The 21,059-nt window shown below is 43.9% G+C and overlaps 1 protein-coding gene across 1 annotated transcript; it reads right to left on the bottom strand.

Moving 5' to 3' along the window:
- Positions 1 to 3,714: 3,714 nt before the first annotated feature.
- LOC123447629 (60S ribosomal protein L6, mitochondrial-like) lies at positions 3,715 to 6,093 on the bottom strand. The gene is made up of 2 exons (XM_045124235.1): positions 5,897 to 6,093; positions 3,715 to 4,389 (listed from the first exon to the last, which is right to left on the bottom strand). The coding sequence occupies exon 2, from the start codon at positions 4,333 to 4,335 to the stop codon at positions 4,021 to 4,023; it is 315 nt and encodes a 104-aa protein (XP_044980170.1). The 5' UTR covers positions 4,336 to 4,389; positions 5,897 to 6,093; the 3' UTR covers positions 3,715 to 4,020.
- Positions 6,094 to 21,059: the final 14,966 nt, after the last annotated feature.

Raw genomic sequence — 21,059 nt, 5'->3', positions numbered from 1 at the left:
ATGGGACGCAGTCAAATAATATCCACCACAAACACACGCTCGGACTTCCTTTCGCAACACTCAAGTCACAATCTTTACACCTAGTGAGGGAGTTAGGTAGGAACTGTTTGACGGATCAGTATTATCTAGGATAGAGGATGTCACATAAAATTTGTTCTCATGACCCCAATTTACCTTCACACTACCTTGTGTTTTTTTTTGATAGGATGGGCCATAGCATGCTTTTGCCCTGCTACGTCACTACTAACACCATCAAGATGTTCTCATCTTCGATAGCACGGATGTGTTCTTCTCTACCAATGTCGGAATTCGAGTTCAGCATGATGTCAACTTACATACCAAGCGTCAAATAAAGATATTTGTGAAGTTGGTGTTGGGTAGAGTGTGAATTTGCAAGTTTGAAAGTTAGCTACTTAGTCACACTTCACCCATCATTAAGTACGTACGTAAATTTTACGTGCAAATTTTGAAGATTTGAAAGTAAGGTGAAAGTTCGCTCGCATGTGCGCATGCACGATCTCTACTGGTGTATTTTTTTTAAAAAACGTTAAATGTCACAAAACTTAATTTGATCAAGTTTGTGGAGAAAAAAGTTACATCTAAAATGTCCAGCATATATTGTTAGGTTCATCATAAGATGTAGTTTCGTATTTTATACTGTATAATAGGTACTATATATAAAAATAGTTTTCTGCTTTTTTTATAAACTCGGTCAAATTTTAGAAGCTTCGACCCTCTAGACAAACTATGTATGCACCATATTATGAAACGGAGGAACTAAAGCAACGTCAATTCATATGAATGGGAGGGAGCATCTTATGTCAGGCTTAATTTGGCACCGTTATGCCAGGCGGTTTCACTGGAGCGACACCGTTATGTACCAGACGGTTAACTCAAGTCGCTGCTTGAATTTGGCGTATTCTTCGCGTGATCCGGGCTGGCTCGGTCAATGACGCTCATCAAGTGATGATGCATCTCTAAAAATGAACCAACGATCTGTAGCGCGTACGTAACCACCAGCGCTCACCAGGTGAAAAGAAAGGTCGGCTTTTGTGGGCCGGTTTGGCAGAAAACTTGGTTCACTATGATGCAAACTCATCTCTACTTCTCGGCCGCGTGTGCGTCTTCTTGTGGGTGGTAAGGTCACCAGTGTTGTCCTGTGTGGATAATTGTGACGGTTTTATAGCAGATTTTGTATAAAGTCGACTCACAAAAGTCGTTTACAATTCATGAAAAAAAGGTTTTGGGATCGACGCGGGCACGGACAGAGTCAAACCCCACAAAACGAACCCAAGGATATTCGCAAAAGATGTTTTTTTACGGGTCGACACTGCGGGATATGCTCGGATGTCACCACGTCGACCCGTAAACCGAACACCTCGTAAACCAGAATTACTAATGTGCAATATAAGTAAAATGGCAATATTATAATATAATAATTATTTAAATCACCGTAGCAAACTAAATAATTCAATACAAAACTTTCCCGTATACAAATCACACATGAATGGAATGAAAACGAATGGAAAAATGGAATGTGTTACTGCCTAGCACTTTGCCAATGGTGCTCAGTGAAATCCTTCTGAAGTTGATAGTGGGTGTTTGCATTTTTAATCTCCTTGTAGATATGAAGAAAAGCTATAATTCGGTTAGTGTCTCTAGCTGGTTTGACACAGCTACCCACATTGTCATAGAAGAACTTTAAGTTTGTGTCTCTCTCATCTTTGAGAATCATATTGTGAAGAATAACACAACATGCCATGATGTTTTTCAAGGATCGCTTGTCCCAAAGCCGAGCAGGACCACAAACAATGGCAAACCTAGATTACAAAACCTCAAATGCTCTTTCAATGTCTTTTTGGCTGCCTCTTGTGCCCTTGCGAATTCACACTCTTTCCTAGTCTGGCGGTCTTTGATGCTCTTCACAAATGTGCACCAAGAAGGGTATATACCATCTGCAAGATAGCACCCTTTTGTGTATTCATACCCATTAATAGTATAGTTACAAGCTGAAGCATCACCACTAGCAAATCTAGCAAACGAATAAGACCATTGCAACACACTGTTATCATTAAGAGTATCCGGCATATCAAGAAAGCAATGTCAAATCCATAATCATGTGATGCTACGGTCCCTAGCACAGTTGTTGCATCACGAGACTTGCCACAATACATTCCCTGACATGCCTTTGGGCAATTTTTCCAAGTCCAATGCATACAGTCTATGCTTCATAGCATGCCAGCCCAACATCTTCTTTCATTAAATGCCATCAATTTTGTTGTGTCTTCCTCGTTCGGTGCCCGAAGATATTCAGGACCAAAGACACAGACGATCACTTTGGCAAACCTACGCACTGACTCAATTGTATTATATTCCCCGATGCGAAGGTACTCATCGGCATAGTCAACCAGAACGCCGTATGCAATTCCCCGCATAGCTCCCGAGATTTTTTGATATGCACTAAATCCCTTCAAGCCCGCGACATTTATTCTTCGAGTAAAATATCGACAATTGGCCTCGCAAACGTGAACAATTTTTGCAAAGAGGGATCTGCTCATACGGTACCTTCTCCGGAAGAGTTGCGACATATATGTTGGATTGGCCGCGAAGTAGTCTTGCATCAGCATCTCGTTCCCGAGATGGCGATTTCGAGGAATGCAAAGACGGCCGACGGTCGATCCTCGCCGCCTCTTTCGGTTCTCGTCTTCGTGCTCCTTCACGGCAAGTGCCATGAGCAAAACGTGCATGCGAAATGTGAGAAACATCGTCTCAACATACGAGTCATCTGTATCGGATGAATCCTCGAGCAAAAACTTCTCACACAGGCTCAACTCCATCTCCGACGGTGGCTCTCCGGCGGTGGTGGATTGGCGGATCCGGGGGAGCCGGTGCAGCAGCTCGATGGAAGAGGGCAGGGGCGCCTCGCGGCGGGGTTCAGCCTGCAGATTTGGCCCGAATCGCTGGCGACGGACGGGCGGAACCAATGGCGGGGCGACGGCAGACGGGGGTGGGGAAAGAGCGCGGGCTGAAATGTCCCTCCCGCCAACCGCTTTCCTAGGATACAGGGCACCATATAGGCGAGACGGAAACCTGTGTTTTCGCAGGTCTGGAAAGGGATTTTGTCGCGCCCTCAAAAAAGTTTACGGGTCAGACGCGTTTTCGCACAGACCCGTATTTTGACGCTTATTTTGCTGGTCAGGGCATTATACGAGGTATGCTAGAGATGCTCTTAATCCGGTTTTTCAATGGATCAAAATCCTCTGACTCCCAAGGCCCACTTGAAAAGAAAAATTCAGCTGCAAGCACCAGCTTCGAGGAAAACACTATATAGAAGCATACATCCAAAACCGCGAATTATTCACAAAAGACAAAGACCATAATAATGCATTTCCTCTGTTTCCAATTATAAGATGTTCTATTTTTTTGCTTCTAAATCAAATGTATATAGACATGTTTTAATGTGTTTGTGCTCTCATTTTAGTCTATATTGAGATATTCAAAATATTTTATAATTCGGAACAGAGGTGATAGTAGCTAGCTAATAATATTGTATTCCATCTGTTCCTAAATATAAGTCTTTTTTAGATATTTCATTAGGGAACTACATACAGAGCAAAATGAGTAAATCTACACTCTAAAGTGTGTTTATATATATCTTTATGTAGCCTCCTAATGAAACCTCTAAAAAGACTTGTGGAGAGAAAATATGAAGAGTTGTGGCAGCAACAAACACATTGAACTACTGAAGACACGTCACATCTAGGCAGCTCAAAACAACACAAAACTGTTGCAATCCGCTGGTCCACCCCCCACCCGACGGTATGCATGTCATACAGTACAAATTCATCAGATGATTCCCATACGTCGCATGCACTGGAGTATTATTACGAAGTCCTGTCTGGTACCGGGGCTAGCCATAAACCCGGCGCAGAGAAAACCACATGAAATCCACGGCACAACAAACGCGACGCAGCGCCCTAACAACAGGCTAGAAGTCAAACGGGGAGGCTCACCCATGCGTTACTTCTTCTGCTGCTTCTTCCCGGGCTTCAGCTTTATGACCTCGTCGATGTACAGTACGCCCTTCCCCTTGTACACTTCCGGAGGCTTGCTGCTCCGGACGGCTCCCGCGAAATGGTGCACCCTGTGCTTGTCGAGGCCGGTGCAGCATATTATGTTGGGTTTGAAGCAGAAGACGCGGACGGCGGGTGGAGCGGTGAACTGCACCTCGTGGCTGTAACCTAGTTTCAGAAACAACTCGCGGCCTTCACGCTCTGTCCTTGCTTTGAAGCCAACTCCGACGAGCTTCAGGAACCGAAAGAACTTGGCTTCCATTGCAACAAGAGAGGTTCGTCCGAGGATGAAATATTTGTTTCCAACTCAACTCACCTTAACAAAACAAGGAAAAAAAGGTTGATCATAAAACCGAGCACTCATGTAAAATACAGGAGAACGATCATGCTGCACGTACTACCAATTTGATATATATACAAGACAGTACTTATAAATTATTTTCAGACCACCAGAAGAAATTCAGTAGAATAAATATGAACTCATTCCATAATCTTGTATCACAAAGGATGCACGGTAACAAGTAAACAACTCTTACTGAAATAAAAACAGAATGAAACACCGACTCTAAACTCTGAAGCCTACTCTGTTCCTCAATTGTTGAAGATGGCATATATCGAGTCTCTAAACAGGGAACATTCCTGGTTAGACACAAAGTTGCAAGTCTTACAGGGTGAACTCCCTTGTAGGGAACAATCGGTTGAAAAGAACAGGGCACATAACAAAGTTTGTGTCTATGTCAAACAGTGGAAGGTACTGCACACGTTCTATTTGGGTCTTATCTCGATGCCAAATTTTCTGTAAATTATAGTGCATGATTTAGGAAAACCAAATAGGTTTGCATCTGTGTGTTGGACTCTGTGGACAACTCAAAACAATATTTTACTGAAAGAAAATTAATATCAATGTCAAATTGTTGGTATGCACAAGATTGCTTGCTTTTTACGACATTGGAAGAGCTATTGAAAGGAGGGGAATGGACTAATGGTCAACTCAAGAAGTAGGCTTGGAAGGCCCAGTGAAGTTGATTCACGAGTAGCAGGTGATCGGTCAAATCATGTTCCTGGTTTGTTTCGTGTTGTATTTTATTTCTTTGCTGCTCACTGTCGGACATGGGCACTAAGTGATAAACCAGTCTCCTTCCAATGATAACTATATTTAGCTTTGCATGATGCAAAGCTGATCAAAGCCTTCCATATAAACAGTAAATGCCAAAGGATTTCTCTTCCAAGGAAATGTGCAAAAACAGAAGCAAGCAATTGCAGCTAGGAATTCAGAGATGGGGGTGTCAGGGCGGCGGAATCGCCAAATCTCACACACATAGCTACACTGGATACGAGTTAACACAGTGATGCCGATAGCATCTGCCAAAATAGAGTACCTACGGGATTAATTGATCATACATTATAAGAAAATATTGCCTTTTAACAAGGCAGAAGACATATATACATACATACCGTTGTTCAAAGCCACTTCGACACTAAACCTGAAAACACTATCGTGCCTCCTTCAGAAACAGCACAAACCAACTAGGAAAACGATGTAAAAAGCTATAAGTTGACAATGAGCCTGTAACGTTGACGCCCAGGTGGGTAATTGTTGAATTATACTAGCGCGAATCATACGGAGCATCCACACACACGCCCACACTTCCAATCCACAGTCCACTAGGCCCTAGGCGTGCCGCGCCGAGGAACGTCGCAAAGGAATTCACGAAGCGAGTGATCCCGAGCGGAAATGGACGCGATTCAACGAATGGCAGGAGCAGCAATCGGATCGAGCAGGGAGGGGGGAGGGGGGGGGGGGGGGGTGGTAATCGGCGCACCTTGGGCTGCGAAAACCCTCGAGGAGGTCGTCCTCGCCGACGCCGCGAGCAACCACGGCGGAGGCCGGCGGAAGCGCTCCCTTCACGTGCCCCGTGTGGCCCTCGCCGGCTCCGAACCAACCGCCGCCGCGCGCCAAGTCGTCGCCGAACTAGGGTTATTGGGTTGGGAAGCTCTTGTGCGCGGGGGGCTGCTCGCTGTGGGTGGGTCTAGGCCAGAACGCTGTTGCGTTTCAGGTTTCGGCCCATTGCAGTCGTGACAAGTTTTTTTTTTCCCTTGCAAGTATTTTTTTATAACTAGCAAAAGGGCCCGTGCGTTGCAACGGGAGAAAAAATACCACACGCTTTTAATCTTTTTATAATCATTTTGATTTATTAAAATAATAAGCTAACTAACTAATGTAGCAGTCTATCCTATTTTGTTGAGAAATCAACCCGTCCATTGTTAATTCCACCATTATGAGAAATTGAGCGGGACAAGCAAAGCAAAACAAATAGGCTACGTGAATTGATCAATGGACTTTCACTCATGGGGTAGAGAATGTGGGATCAGATGACAAATTAAAGGTGGTGTTCCATTCTCTCTCTCTACAACAATGCAATCTTACATTCAATACATTCATTCATCAGCAAACAAATTTCCACAAAACAAAATTTCTTACCTGTGCTTGGCACACGGTTGGAGGCATGGGGAGGGGATCTCATCAGATGATGAGTTCCTGCCGGAGGAGGGGATACGATGAGGGTTAGGCGCCTCTATCTGGCCATAAGGAGTCGTCGTTGCCGCGTCATAACCTCGGAGTTCCCCGTGTGAGGCATGGAGGCCCGCCTCCACCTACAAGTACTTCGCTCCGCCGCGCCTTATCCGCGCGCCGCCGCCGTTCTGCATCGAGCAGACGCATCATCCCAAGTCACTGTAGCTGTCGCGTTGATTCGATCCAGAAGCTGTGCTCGAGCGCCGAAACGGGGGCAGCAAGCGGGCAGAGATACGACCGCGGAGGCAGGTGGGTTGAGATCAACAACAGTGGTGGTTGAGGTCGGCCGCCGCGGCGAGTGGTGTGGCAGCGGCCTGGGCACAGGCCAGGATGGACCATGATCGACGCGATGCGCTCGAGCGCCGCAACGGGGGCAGTGAGCGGGGAGAGGTACATTCGCGGAGACGGGTGGGTTGAGATTGGCAGCGATGGCGGTTGAGGTCGGACGCGGCGGCGAGTGGTGTGGCGGCGGCCTGGGCACATGCCAGGGTGGCCAAGGGTCGACGGGAGGAGGCGATGCGTACGGGTATAATTTTTGCAGCGAATCGTTTTTCCTTTTTCGTTGCAGATAAATGATGGAGCGCGGGTTGAATAACAAAAATTACAGGGGCTTTTTATAGAAATACCGTGATGGATTTTCCGACGAAAGCAATAGCCGCTTTATTATTAGGTATAGATACAATACTTTTTTAACAAAAAATATTCAGATCTATTACCAAAGTTATGGGAAATAAAAAACACGTCAAACATAGCAAAAATTACATCAAGACACTACCACCGCCAAGACGAGTCGCCGACGTGCCGCTGTCGTCGTTCCCCTATCTGAGCCAGCTTGACCTTGTCGATGACGGCCGGAAAGTCTTCGTGCACGTGGCTCTAAGGACCAATGCTTGAGCCGCAATCGTCATTGTTGAACCCTTGAATAGATCCGAAGTATGTGTCATCAAATCTTGTCGCACGACGAGAAACTCTAACGTCACACCGCCTCAAGGAGGCGATATAAATCTACTCTAAAGCTCCGTCGACTACGTCCATATGGACAGACTTGAGGAGGATCAAAGTTTGAAAGACAATCTCAAAGAAGAGGCGTTCCCATTCGCCTCAGCGTCACACATGCGAGGTCTAAAAATTACTAACCTGAACTACTAATCGAAGCGGAGGCACTAAGATTCCCCTCTCCGCCATCGGCCGCTCGAGCGACATACAAAGGGAAGACGAATTCACGGGCTCGCCATGAAGTCTCGAGGGGATAGTTTGTACTATCCACCCAAGGATGGAGGAGAGAGAGAGAGAGAGTTTTTCTAGTACAATACAAACATAGATGCTACTATACATAAAGATACATTCAACCCTATTTTTTGTGAATGCTTGCATATCTTTTAATTAATAAAATAAATAGAATGAGTACAAAGGGATAAAACAAATGACACGAACACAGACAAACACAAACATGATGTCCGGAGCACAGAGACAAAAGATGTTTAGATCGAACAGAGAATACATCACACCTAAGAACATCTACAACCGAACATTGCAAATATTGTTGGGGAACGTCGCATGGAAAACAAAAATTTTCCTACGCGCACGAAGACCTATCATGGTGATGTCCATCTACGAGAGGGGATGAGTGATCTACGTACCCTTGTAGATCGTACAGCAGAAGCGTTAGGGAACGCGATTGATGTGGTGGAACGTCCTCACGTCCCTCGATCTGCCCCGCGAACAATCCCGCGATCAGTCCCACGATCTAGTACCGAACGGACGGCACCTCCGCGTTCAGCACACGTACAGCTCGACGATGATCTCGGCCTTCTTGATCCAGCAAGAGAGACGGAGAGGTAGAAGAGTTCTCCGGCAGCATGACGGCGCTCCGGAGGTTGGTGATGACCTTGTCTCAGCAGAGCTCCGCCCGAGCTCCGCAGAAACGCGATCTAGAGGAAAAACCGTGGAGGTATGTGGTCGGGCTGCCGTGGAAAAGTCGTCTCAAATCAGCCCTAAAACCTCCGTATATATAGGTGGGAGGGAGGGGAGGAGGCAGCCTCAAAACCTAAAGGTTTGGCCGAAATTGGAGGTGGAGGAGTCCTACTCCAATCCTACTTGGAGTAGGATTCCACCTTCCCACTTGGAAACTCTTTCCACCTTGTGTTTTTTCCTTCTCAAACCTTATGAGCCTTAGTGGGAACTTATTCCAGCCCACTAGGGGCTGGTTTATCTCTTCCCATAGCCCATGAGACCCCTTGGGGCGTGACACCCCTCCCGATGGTCCCCGGCACCCCTCCCGGCACTTCTGGTAAACTACCGATGAGCCCGAAACTTTTCCGGTAATGCACGAAAACCTTCCGGTAACCAAATGAGGTCATCCTATATATCAATCTTCGTTTCCGGACCATTCCGGAAACCCTCGTGACGTCCGTGATCTCATCCGGGACTCCGAACAACATTCGGTAACCAACCATATAACTCAAATACGCATAAAACAACGTCGAACCTTAAGTGTGCAGACCCTGCGGGTTCGAGAACTATGTAGACATGACCCGAGAGACTCCTCGGTCAATATCCAATAGCGGGACCTGGATGCCCATATTGGATCCTACATATTCTACGAAGATCTTATCGTTTGAACCTCAGTGCCAAGGATTCATATAATCCCGTATGTCATTCCCTTTGTCCTTCGGTATGTTACTTGCCCGAGATTCGATCGTTAGTATGCGCATACCTATTTCAATCTCGTTTACCGGCAAGTCTCTTTACTCGTTCCGTAATACAAGATCCCGCAACTTACACTAAGTCACATTGCTTGCAAGGCTTGTGTGTGATGTTGTATTACCGAGTGGGCCCCGAGATACCTCTCCGTCACACGGAGTGACAAATCCCAGTCTCGATCCATACTAACTCAACTAACACCTTCGGAGATACCTGTAGAGCATCTTTATAGTCACCCAGTTACGTTGCGACGTTTGATACACACAAAGATTCCTCCGGTGTCAGTGAGTTATATGATCTCATGGTCATAGGAACAAATACTTGACACGCAGAAAACAGTAGCAACAAAATGACACGATCAACATGCTACGTCTATTAGTTTGGGTCTAGTCCATCACATGATTCTCCTAATGATGTGATCCTGTTATCAAGTAACAACACTTGCCTATGGCCAGGAAACCTTGGCCATCTTTGATCAACGAGCTAGTCAACTAGAGGCTTACTAGGGACAGTGTTTTGTCTATGTATCCACACAAGTATTGTGTTTCCAATCAATACAATTATAGCATGGATAATAAACGATTATCATGAACTAAGAAATATAATAATAACTAATTTATTATTGCCTCTAGGGCATATTTCCAACAGTCTCCCACTTGTACTAGAGTCAATAATCTAGTTCACATCACCATGTGATTCCAACGAATCCAACACCCATATAGTTATGGGGTCTCATCACGTCTTGCTCGTGAGAGAGGTTTTAGTCAACGGTTCTGAAACTTTTAGATCCGTGCGTTCTTTACAAATATTTATGTCATCTTATAGATGCTGCTACTACGTGCTATTCGGAAATGCTCCAAATATCTACTCTACTATACGAATCCGTTTCACTACTCATAGTTATTCGGATTAGTGTCAAAGCTTGCATCGACGTAACCCTTTACGACGAACTCTTTAACCACCTCCATAATCGAGAAAAATTCCTTTAGTCCATTAGTTACTAAGGATAAATTTTGACCGCTGCTAGTGATTCAATCATGGATCACTCTCTGTATCTCTCAACATACTTTGAGTCAAGGCACACATCAGGTGCGGTACACAGCATGGCATACTTTAGATTCTATGGCTAAGGCATAGAAGACGACCTTCGTCTATTCTCTTTATTCTGCCGGGGTCGGGTTTTGAGTCTTACTCAAATTCACACCTCACAACGCAACCAAGAACTCCTTCTTTGCTGATCTATTTTGAACTCCTTCAAAAACTTGTCAAGGTGTGCATCTTGTTGAAACTTCCATTAAGCGCTTTCGATCTATCTCCATAGATCTTTGATGCTCAACGTTCAAGTAGCTCAATCCAGGTAGTCTTTTGAAAACTCCTTTCAAACAACCTTGTATGTTTTACAGAAATTCTACATTACTTCTGATCCACAATATGTCAACCACATATACTTATCAGAAATTCTATAGTGCTCCCACTCACTTCTTTGTAAATACAAGTTTCTCATAAACCTTGTACAAACCCAAAATCTTTGATCATCTCATCAAAGTGTATATTCCAACTCCGAGATGCTTGCACCAGTCCATTGAAGGATCACTGGAGCTTGCATACTTGCTAGTATCTTTAGGATCGACAAAACCTTCTGGTTGTATCACATACAATGTTTGCTCAAGGAAACCGTCGAGAAAAACAATGTTTTGACATCCTACGTGCAATATTTCATAAATAATGCATCAACAACTAACATAATTCTAACAGACCTTTAGCATCGCTACGAGTGAGAAAGTCTCATCATAGTCAACTGTTTGATCTTGTCAGAAACATCTTTGCGACAAGTCGAGCTTTTCTTAATAGTGACTTATCACCATCGCCGTCTGTCTTCCTTACAAAGATCCATCTTTACTCAATAGTCTTACTACCATCAAGTAGTTCCTCCAAAGTCTACACTTTGTTTTATATATGGATTCTCTCTCGGATTTCATGGCTTCCCAGCCATTTGTCGGAATCTGGGCCCACCATTGCTTTCTCCATAACTCGTAGGTTCACTGTTGCTCAACAACATGACCTCCAAGACAGGGTTACTGTACCACTCTGTAGTAGTACGCGACCTTGTCAACCTACGAGGCTTGTAGTAACTTGATCCGATGCTCGATGATCACCATCATCAGCTTTCACTTCAATTGGTGTAGGCGCCACAGGAACAACTTCCTGCGCCCTGCTACACACTGGTCAAAGTGATGGTTCAATAACCTCATCAAGTTCTACCACCCTCCCACTCAATTCTTTCGAGAGAAACCTTTCCTCGAGAAAGGATCCGTTTCTAGAAACAAACACTTTGCTTTCGGATCTGAGATAGGAGATGTACCCAACTGTTTTGGATATCCTATGAAGATGCATTTATCCGCTTTGGGTTCGAGCTTATCAGACTGAAACTTTTTCACATAAGTGTCGAAACCCCAAACTTTCAAGAAACGACAGTTTAGATTTCTCTAAACCTCAGTCTATACTGTGTCATCTCAACGGAAATACGTGGTGCCCTATTTAAAGTGAATGCGGTTGTCTCTAATGCTTAACCCATAAACGATAGTGGTAATTCGATAAGAGACATCATAGCATGCACCATACCAAATAGTGTGTGGCTATGACGTTCAGACACATCATCACACTATGATGTTCTAGGTGGCATGAACTGCGAAACAATTTCCACATTGTCTTAACTGCGTACCAAAACTCGTAACTCAGATATTCATTTCTATGATCATATCGTAGACAGTTTATCCTCTTGTTACGACGAACTTCACTCCGAAACAGAATTGAACTTTTCAATATTTCAGACTTGTGATTCATTAAGTAAATACTCTAGTATCTACTCAAATCATCATTGAAGTAAGAACATAATGATATCCACTGCGTGCCTCAGCACCCATTGAACTGCATACATCAAAATGTATCACTTCCAACAAGTTACTATCTTGTTTCATCTCAATGAAAACAAGGCCTTGCTCATGTGGTATGATTTGCATGTCACTAGTGATTCGAAATCAGGTGAGTACAAAGATTCATCAGCATGGAGCCTCTTCATGCAATTTATACTAACATGACTCAAGCGGCAGTGCCACAAGTAAGTGGTACTATCATCATTAACTCGTATCTTTTGGCACCAATATCATGAACATGTGTAACACTACGATCGAGATTCAATAAACCATTGAAGGTGATTTTTCAAGAAAATAGAGTAACCATTATTCTCTTTAAATGAATAATCGTATTGCAATAAACACGATCCAATCATGTTCATGCTTAACGCAAGCACCAAATAACAATTATTTAGGTTTAACACCAATCCCGATGGTAGAGGGAGCATGCGACGTTTGATCATATCAACCTTGGAAACACTTCCAACACGTATCGTCACCTCGCCTTTAGCTAGTCTCCGTTTATGCCGTAGCTTTCATTTCGTGTTACTAATCACTTAGCAACCGAACCGGTATCCAATACCCTCATGCTACTAGGAGTACTAGTAAAGTACACATCAACATCATGTATATCAAATACACTTCTTTCGACTTTTGCCAGCCTTCTTATCTACCAAGTATCTAGAGTTGCTCTGCCTTAGTGACTGTTCCCCTCATTACAGAAGCACTTAGTCTCGGGTTTGGGTTTAATCTTGGGTCTCTTCATTAGTGCAACAACTGTTTTGCCGTTTCACGAAGTATCCCTTCTAGCCCTCGCCCTTTTTGAAACTTAGTGGTTTTACTAACCATCAACTATTGATGCTCCTTCTTGATTTCTACTTTCGCAGTGTCAAACATCGCGAATCGATCAAGGATCATTGTATCTATCCTTGATATGTTATAGTTCATCACGAAGCTCTCACAACTTGGTGGCAGTGACTTTGGAGAACCATCACTATCTCATCTGGAAGATTAACTCCCACTTGATTCAAGTGATTGTCGTACTCAGACAATCTGAGCACACGCTCAACGATTGAGCCTTTCTCCTTTACTTTGTGGACAAAGAATCTTGTCGGAGGTCTTGTACCTCTTAACAAGGGCACAAGCATGAAATCACAATTTCATCTCTTTAGAACATCACTTATGTTCCGCGACGTTTCAAAACGTTTTCGGTGCCTTGCTTCTAAGCCATTAAGTATTTTGCACTGAACTATCGAGTAGTCATCAGAAACGTATATGTCGGATGTTTACAGCATCCACAGATGACGCTCGAGGTGCAGCACACCGAGTGGTGCATTAAGGACATAAGCCTTCTGCGCAGCAACGAGGATAATTCTCGGTTTTACAGACTTAGTCTGCAAAGTTTGCTACTATCAATTTTCAACTAAATTTTCTCTAGGAACATATAAAAACAGTAGAGCTATAGCGCAAGCTACATCGTAATTCGCAAAGACCATTAGACTATGTTCATGATAATTAGTTCAATTAATCATATTACTTAAGAACTCCCACTCAAAAAGTACATCTCTCTAGTCATTTGAGTGGTACATGATCCAAATCCACTATCTCAAGTCCGATCATCACGTGAGTCGAGAATAGTTTCAGTGGTAAGCATCTCTATGCTAATCATATCAACTATACGATTCATGCTCGACCTTTCGGTCTCATGTGTTCCGAGACCATGTCTGCACATGCTAGGCTCGTCAAGCTTAACCCGAGTGTTCCGCGTGCGCAACTGTTTTGCACCCGTTGTATGTGAACGTTGAGTCTATCACACCCGATCATCACGTGGTGTCTCGAAACGACGAACTGTAGCAACGGTGCACAGTCGGGGAGAACACAATTTCGTCTTGAAATTTTAGTGAGAGATCACCTCATAATGCTACCGTCGTTCTAAGCAAAATAAGGTGCATAAAAGGATTAACATCACATGCAATTCATAAGTGACATGATATGGCCATCATCACGTGCTTCTTGATCTTCATCACCAAAGCACCGGCACGATCTTCTTGTCACCCGCTCCATGCCATGATCTCCATCAACGTGTTGCCATCGGAGTTGTCGTGCTACTCATGCTATTACTACTAAAGCTACATCCTAGCAAAATAGTAAACGCATCTGCAAGCACAAACGTTAGTATAAAGACAACCCTATGGCTCTTGCCGGTTGCCGTACCATCGACATGCAAGTCGATATTTCTATTACAACATGATCATCTCATACATCCAATATATCACATCACACCATTGGCCATATCACATCACAAGCATACCCTGCAAAAACAAGTTAGACGTCCTCTAATTTTGTTGTTGCATGTTTTACGTGGTGACCATGGGCATCTAGTAGGATCGCATCTTACTTACGCAAACACCACAACAGAGATATATGAGTTGTTATTTAACCTCATCCAAGGACCTCCTCGGTCAAATCCGATTCAACTAAAGTTGGAGAAACCGACACTTGCCAGTCATCTTTAAGCAAAGGGGGTTACTCGTAACGATGAAACCAGTCTCTCGTAAGCGTACGAGTAATGTCGGTCCAAGCCGCTTCAATCCAACAATACCGCGGAATCAAGAAAAGACTAAGGAGGGCAGCAAAACGCACATCACCGCCCACAAAAACTTTTGTGTTCTACTCGAGAAGACATCTACGCATGAACCTAGCTCATGATGCCACTGTTGGGGAACGTCGCATGGGAAACAAAAATTTTCCTACGCGCACGAAGACCTATCATGGTGATCTCCATCTACGAGAGGGGATGAGTGATCTACGTACCCTTGTAGATCGTACATCAGAAGCGTTAGGGAACGCGGTTGATGTGGTGGAACGTCCTCACGTCCCTCGATCTGCCCCGCGAACAATCCCGCGATCAGTCCCACGATCTAGTACCGAACGGACGGCACCTCCGCGTTCAGCACACGTACAGCTCGACGATGATCTCGGCCTTCTTGATCCAGCAAGAGAGACGGAGAGGTAGAAGAGTTCTCCGGCAGCGTGACGGCGCTCCGGAGGTTGGTGATGACCTTGTCTCAGCAGGGCTCCGCCCGAGCTCCGCAGAAACGCGATCTAGAGGAAAAACCGTGGAGGTATGTGGTCGGGCTGCCGTGGAAAAGTCGTCTCAAATCAGCCCTAAAACCTCCGTATATATAGGTGGGAGGGAGGGGACCTTGCCTTGGGGCTCAAGGAGCCCCAAGGGGGTCGGCCGAGTCCAAGGGGGAAGGCTCCCCCCCCCAAACCGAGTTGGACTTGGTTTGGTGGGTGAGAGTCCTTCCTTCCCTTCCCACCTCCCTTTTTTTTTCTTTTCTCTTTGATTTTATTTCCTAGGCGCATAGGGCCCTTTTGTGCTGTCCCACCAGCCCACTAAGGGCTGGTGTGCCACCCTCAAGGCCTATGGGCTTCCCCGGGGTGGGTTGCCCCCCCGGTGAACTCCCGGAACCCATTCGTCATTCCCGGTACATTCCCGGTAACTCCGAGAACCTTCCGGTAATCAAATGAGGTCATCTTATATATCAATCTTCGTTTCTGGACCATTCCGGAAACCCTCTTGACATCCGTGATCTCATCCGGGACTCCGAACAACATTCGGTAACCAACCATATAACTCAAATACGCATAAAACAACGTCGAACCTTAAGTGTGCAGACCCTGCGGGTTCGAGAACTATGTAGACATGACCCGAGAGACTCCTCGGTCAATATCCAATAGCGGGACCTGGATGCCCATATTGGATCCTACATATTCTACGAAGATCTTATCATTTGAACCTCAGTGCCAAGGATTCATATAATCCCGTATGTCATTCCCTTTGTCCTTCGGTATGTTACTTGCCCGATATTCGATCGTCAGTATCCGCATACCTATTTCAATCTCGTTTACTGGCAAGTCTTTTTACTCGTTCCGTAATACAAGATCCCGCAACTTACACTAAGTCACATTGCTTGCAAGGCTTGTGTGTGATGTTGTATTACCGAGTGGGCCCCGAGATACCTCTCCGTCACACGGAGTGACAAATCCCAGTCTTGATCCATACTAACTCAACTAACACCTTCGGAGATACCTGTAGAGCATCTTTATAGTCACCCAGTTACGTTGCGACGTTTGATACACACAAGGCATTCTTCCGGTGTCAGTGAGTTATATGATCTCATGGTCATAGGAATAAATACTTGACACGCAGAAAACAGTAGCAACAAAATGACACGATCAACATGCTACGTCTATTAGTTTGGGTCTAGTCCATCACGTGATTCTCCTAATGACGTGATCCAGTTATCAAGCAACAACACTTTGTTCATAATCAGAAGACACTGACTATCTTTGATCAACTGGCTAGCCAACTAGAGGCTTGCTAGGGACGGTGTTTTGTCTATGTATCCACACATGTAAATGAGTCTTCATTCAATACAATTATAGCATGGATAATAAACGATTATCTTGATACAGGAATTATAATAATAACTATATTTATTATTGCCTCTAGGGCATAATTCCAACAAGAGGGACATTCTTCATGTTGATGCCGTAGTCCTTGAGGGTTTGGTTCATCCATAGTAATTGAGCACAGCAAGAACCAGCAGCAATGTACTCAGCTTCGGCAGTGGAGAGTGATACGCAGTTCTGCTTCTTTGAGGACCAGCAAACTAGTGATCTTCCGAGGAAATGGCATGTGCCAGACGTTGACTTGCGATCCACACGATCACCAACATAGTCAGAATCGGAATACCCTACCAGATGAAGATTTGAGCCCTTAGGATACCATAATCCTAGTGTTGGTGTGTGAGCTAAGTATCGAAGAATATGTTTCACAGCCTTATGGTGTGATTCCTTCGGTTTTGCTTGAAAATGTGCACACATGCAAACACTAAGCATTATATCTGGCCTAGATGCACATAGATACAATAAAGAGCCAATCATAGAACGATATACCTGCTGATCGAAATCTTTACCATTTTCATCAATGCCGAGGTGGTCGTTGGTAGGCATTGGAGTCTTGGCACCTTTGCATTCATGCATGTCGAATTTCCTCAGAACATCCTTGAGGTATTTCTCCTGTGATATGAAGATTCCATTGCTTTGTTGACGAATTTGAAGACCTAAGAAGAATTCAGCTCCCCCATCATGGACATCTGATATTCTTCACTCATCATGTAAGCAAATTCATCACTGTATCGTTTGTCAGTACAACCAAATATGATATCATCGACATATATTTGACACACAAATAGCTCATTATCATAGGATTTAGTGAAAAGAGTTGGATCGAGTGAACCAGGTTTGAAGCCTTTCTTCATGAGGAATTCCTTCAATGTATCATACCATACCCGAGGGGCTTGCTTGAGACCATAAAGAGCCTTTTTGAGTCTGAAGACTTTGTATGGATTCTTTGGATCCTCAAAACCTGGGGGTGAGCAACATATACTTCTTCCTCAAGCTTACCATTGAGGAATGCACTTTTCACATCCATTTGATATAAGATGATGTTATGATGATTAGCATAAGCAAGTAGTATTCGAATAGCTTCAAGTCTAGCAACAGGTGCAAAAGTTTCATCGAAATCTATTCCTTCAACCTGGGTGTAGCCTTGGGTTACAAGTCGTGCCTTGTTCCTCACCACTTGACCGTCCTCATCTTGCTTGTTTCGGAAAATCCACTTGGTGTCGATGATGTTATGCTTGCAAGGATCTGGTCGTTTGACGAGCTCCCATACGTCATTCAGCTTGAATTGAAGAAGTTCGTCTTGCATAGCTTGGATCCACTCCGGTTCCAGAAAAGCCTCAACAACTTTTGAGGGTTCTGTGATGGATACAAAGGAGAAATGCCCACAAAAGTTAACTAAGTGTGAAGCTTTTGAGCGAGTGAGAGGACCTCGCGCGTTGATGTCGTTGAGGATTTTGTCAAGTTCTACTTCATTTGCAATCCTCGGATGAGCTGGTTGAGGATTTTGTCTGCGCTGAGGAAGTGGTGCTGGTTCAATTTCCTCAGGAGCATCTTCTTGATTTTCATCAGTGATGGGGATCGTTTCTTCATCAATTTCCTCAGTTGGGACAATGTCTTCAGTAGGCTTGAGCTTTATTGCTTCCTCAGGAGACATCTTATCTGGATCAGAAGGCAATTGCTCTCTTTGCGAGCCATTAGTTTCATCGAACCGCACATCTACAGTCTCAACAACTTTGTTGTGATAGTTGTTGAAGACTCTGTAAGTGTGCGAGTCCTTTCCATAACCGAGCATAAAACCTTCATGTGCCTTAGGTGCAAATTTTGAGCTATGGTGAGGATCTCTAATCCAGCATTTTGCACCGAAGACTTTGAAATAACTTACATTGGGTTTCTTGTCAGTGAGGACTTCATATGAGGTTTTCTTGAGGAATTTGTGAAGATATACCCTATTGATGATATGGCATGCAGTGTTGATTGCTTCAGGCCAAAAGCGACGAGGAGTCTGATATTCTTCAAGCATAGTTCTTGCCATTTCAACCAGAGTCCTGTTCTTCCTTTCGACGACACCATTCTGCTGAGGAGTATAAGGAGCAGATAATTCGTGAGTAATACCAAGTTCATCAAGATAATCATCAAGACCAGTGTTTTTGAACTCGGTTCCATTATCACTCCTGATATGTTTGATCTTGATGCCAAAGTTCGTCGAGGCCCTTGAAGAAAATCGTTTGAAGATTTCCTACACTTCAGTTTTATACACTATGATATGCACCCAAGTATATCTGGAATAATCATCAACTATGACGAAGCCATATAAAGATGCTGCATTGGTTAGTGTGGCATAGTGAGTAGGTCTGAATAGATCCATATGAAGCAATTCGAATGGACGTGTAGTGGTCATGATAGTCTTCGAGGGATGCTTGGATCTGGTCATTTTCCGAGATTCACAAGCACCGTAGAGATGATCCTTGAGGAATTTGACTGATTCGATGCCGATGACATGCTTCTTCTTCGCGAGCGTGTGCAAATTCCTCATGCCTGCATGACCTAGTCTTCGGTGCCACAACCATCCTTCTGAGGTTTTTGCTAGCAAGCAAGTGGCTGGTTGAGGACCTGTAGAGAAATCAACAATGTACAAATCCCCTCTTCTTACACCTTCGAAGACTTTGGATCTGTTAGATTCCATAATGACTACACATCTATATCTACCAAAGATAACAATCATATCAAGATCACAAAGCATCGAGACCGACATGAGGTTAAAACCAAGGGATTCAACAAGCATCACTTTGTCCATATGCCTATCCTTGGAAACAGCCACTTTGCCAAGTCCCAATACCTTGCTTTTACCTTTGTCAGCATATGTGATTTGCTTCGGAGGTGATGGAGTTAGTGGCATATTCATCAGTAAGCTTTTATCACCAGTCATGTGACGTGTGCAGCTACTATCAAGAACCCACTCAGTATTCTTGGGTTTGTCATCCTGCAGATGAATTAGTACAGCTTACCATCTCATATGCTTCAGATTTGAAGAATATGATACTAATTTAATCAGATCAGTAATTTCATCATAACAGAAATGTAAGGACGTGTGAAATATGTCTATTTCATCAATCATTAGCTTGCGTCCTATCAAGCATTTCCTCAGGTCTCTAGCAAATTCTTCAGATGATGATTTTCATCTGGAGACCTGACCTGCAGAAGTGATTAGTTTGATTTCCTCACCACCCACATCTGAAGGGGTGGCAAAGCATTCATCATCCTGCGAGCACCATATGAGAAAGGTGGCATTGAAGCCAATGCACTTCTCTTAACAGTAGGGGGATTAAAGTACTCATATGAATATGCAGAGAACTGGTTTGAGGATTTATGAACATAATGATTTGAGGAGTAACGCTCATATTCATATTCCTTGTAGTTTCCCTGCATGTTAGACGCATTAGTACGGGTACGAGCATAGTTTTGACCAGTTGAGGATTTTGATCCTCTTGAAGACTTTGGTCCTCCTGAGGAATTTGATATGGGGTTCTGATTCTTCAGTGGTGGTGTCATAAGGATATTCACCTGAAGATTTTCGAGATAGCTTTTGGAAACCCAGATTTTCCTCAAGGGAGGGCCATTCCTGCAATTAGTTCCAACATATCGAGCAAATACTTCACCAGATTGTTTTTTGAACAGTTTATAGTTGGAGTCAAATGACTCATCCAAGGAATAGGATAATTCACATGAAAAACCAGTTAGATTAGATGGATCAAAAGGAGGCCCAGTAGCAGCAACCCAAGAGGTTTCTGGATACTGCTCAGGTTTCCAATAAGATCCATCAGCATTTAATTTCCTCTCAAAGGCAATTCCTTCTTTCCTCGGGTTCCTGTTCAAGATCTGCTTTTTGAGCACATCACAAAAGGTTTGATGTCCTTTGAGGCTTTTGTATATGCCTGTCACGTACAATTCCTTCAACCCTGCATTTTCATCAGTAACATTTGTGTTTTCCTCAAGTGAGGAAATAGACACAACAGGTGCAGTTGAAGAATTTGTAGCAATAGCAGCATTTGATGATTCTGGTGAGGAATTAGCAGTTTCGCGTTCAATGCATTTAAGACATGGAGGAATGAATTCAACTTGACCAGCGCTGATCTGTTGAGCTAGTAATGAATCATTTTCCATACGAAGATCATCATGAGACATCCTCAGCTTCTCAAGATCAAGCTTCCTTTGAAGAAATTCATAGGAAAGGTTCTCATGATCAGTGAGGAGTGTATCATAACGACCCTGAAGATTAATAAATCTAGACTGAAGACTTTTCACATCTTCAGTGAGGATTTG

This window comes from Hordeum vulgare, chromosome 4H (genome assembly GCF_904849725.1).
Source record: "Hordeum vulgare subsp. vulgare chromosome 4H, MorexV3_pseudomolecules_assembly, whole genome shotgun sequence".
In the NCBI taxonomy this organism is placed as follows: Eukaryota; Viridiplantae; Streptophyta; class Magnoliopsida; order Poales; family Poaceae; genus Hordeum; species Hordeum vulgare.
Note: the sequence above shows the minus strand (reverse complement) of the source record. Positions and strands in the feature narration are given on the sequence as shown.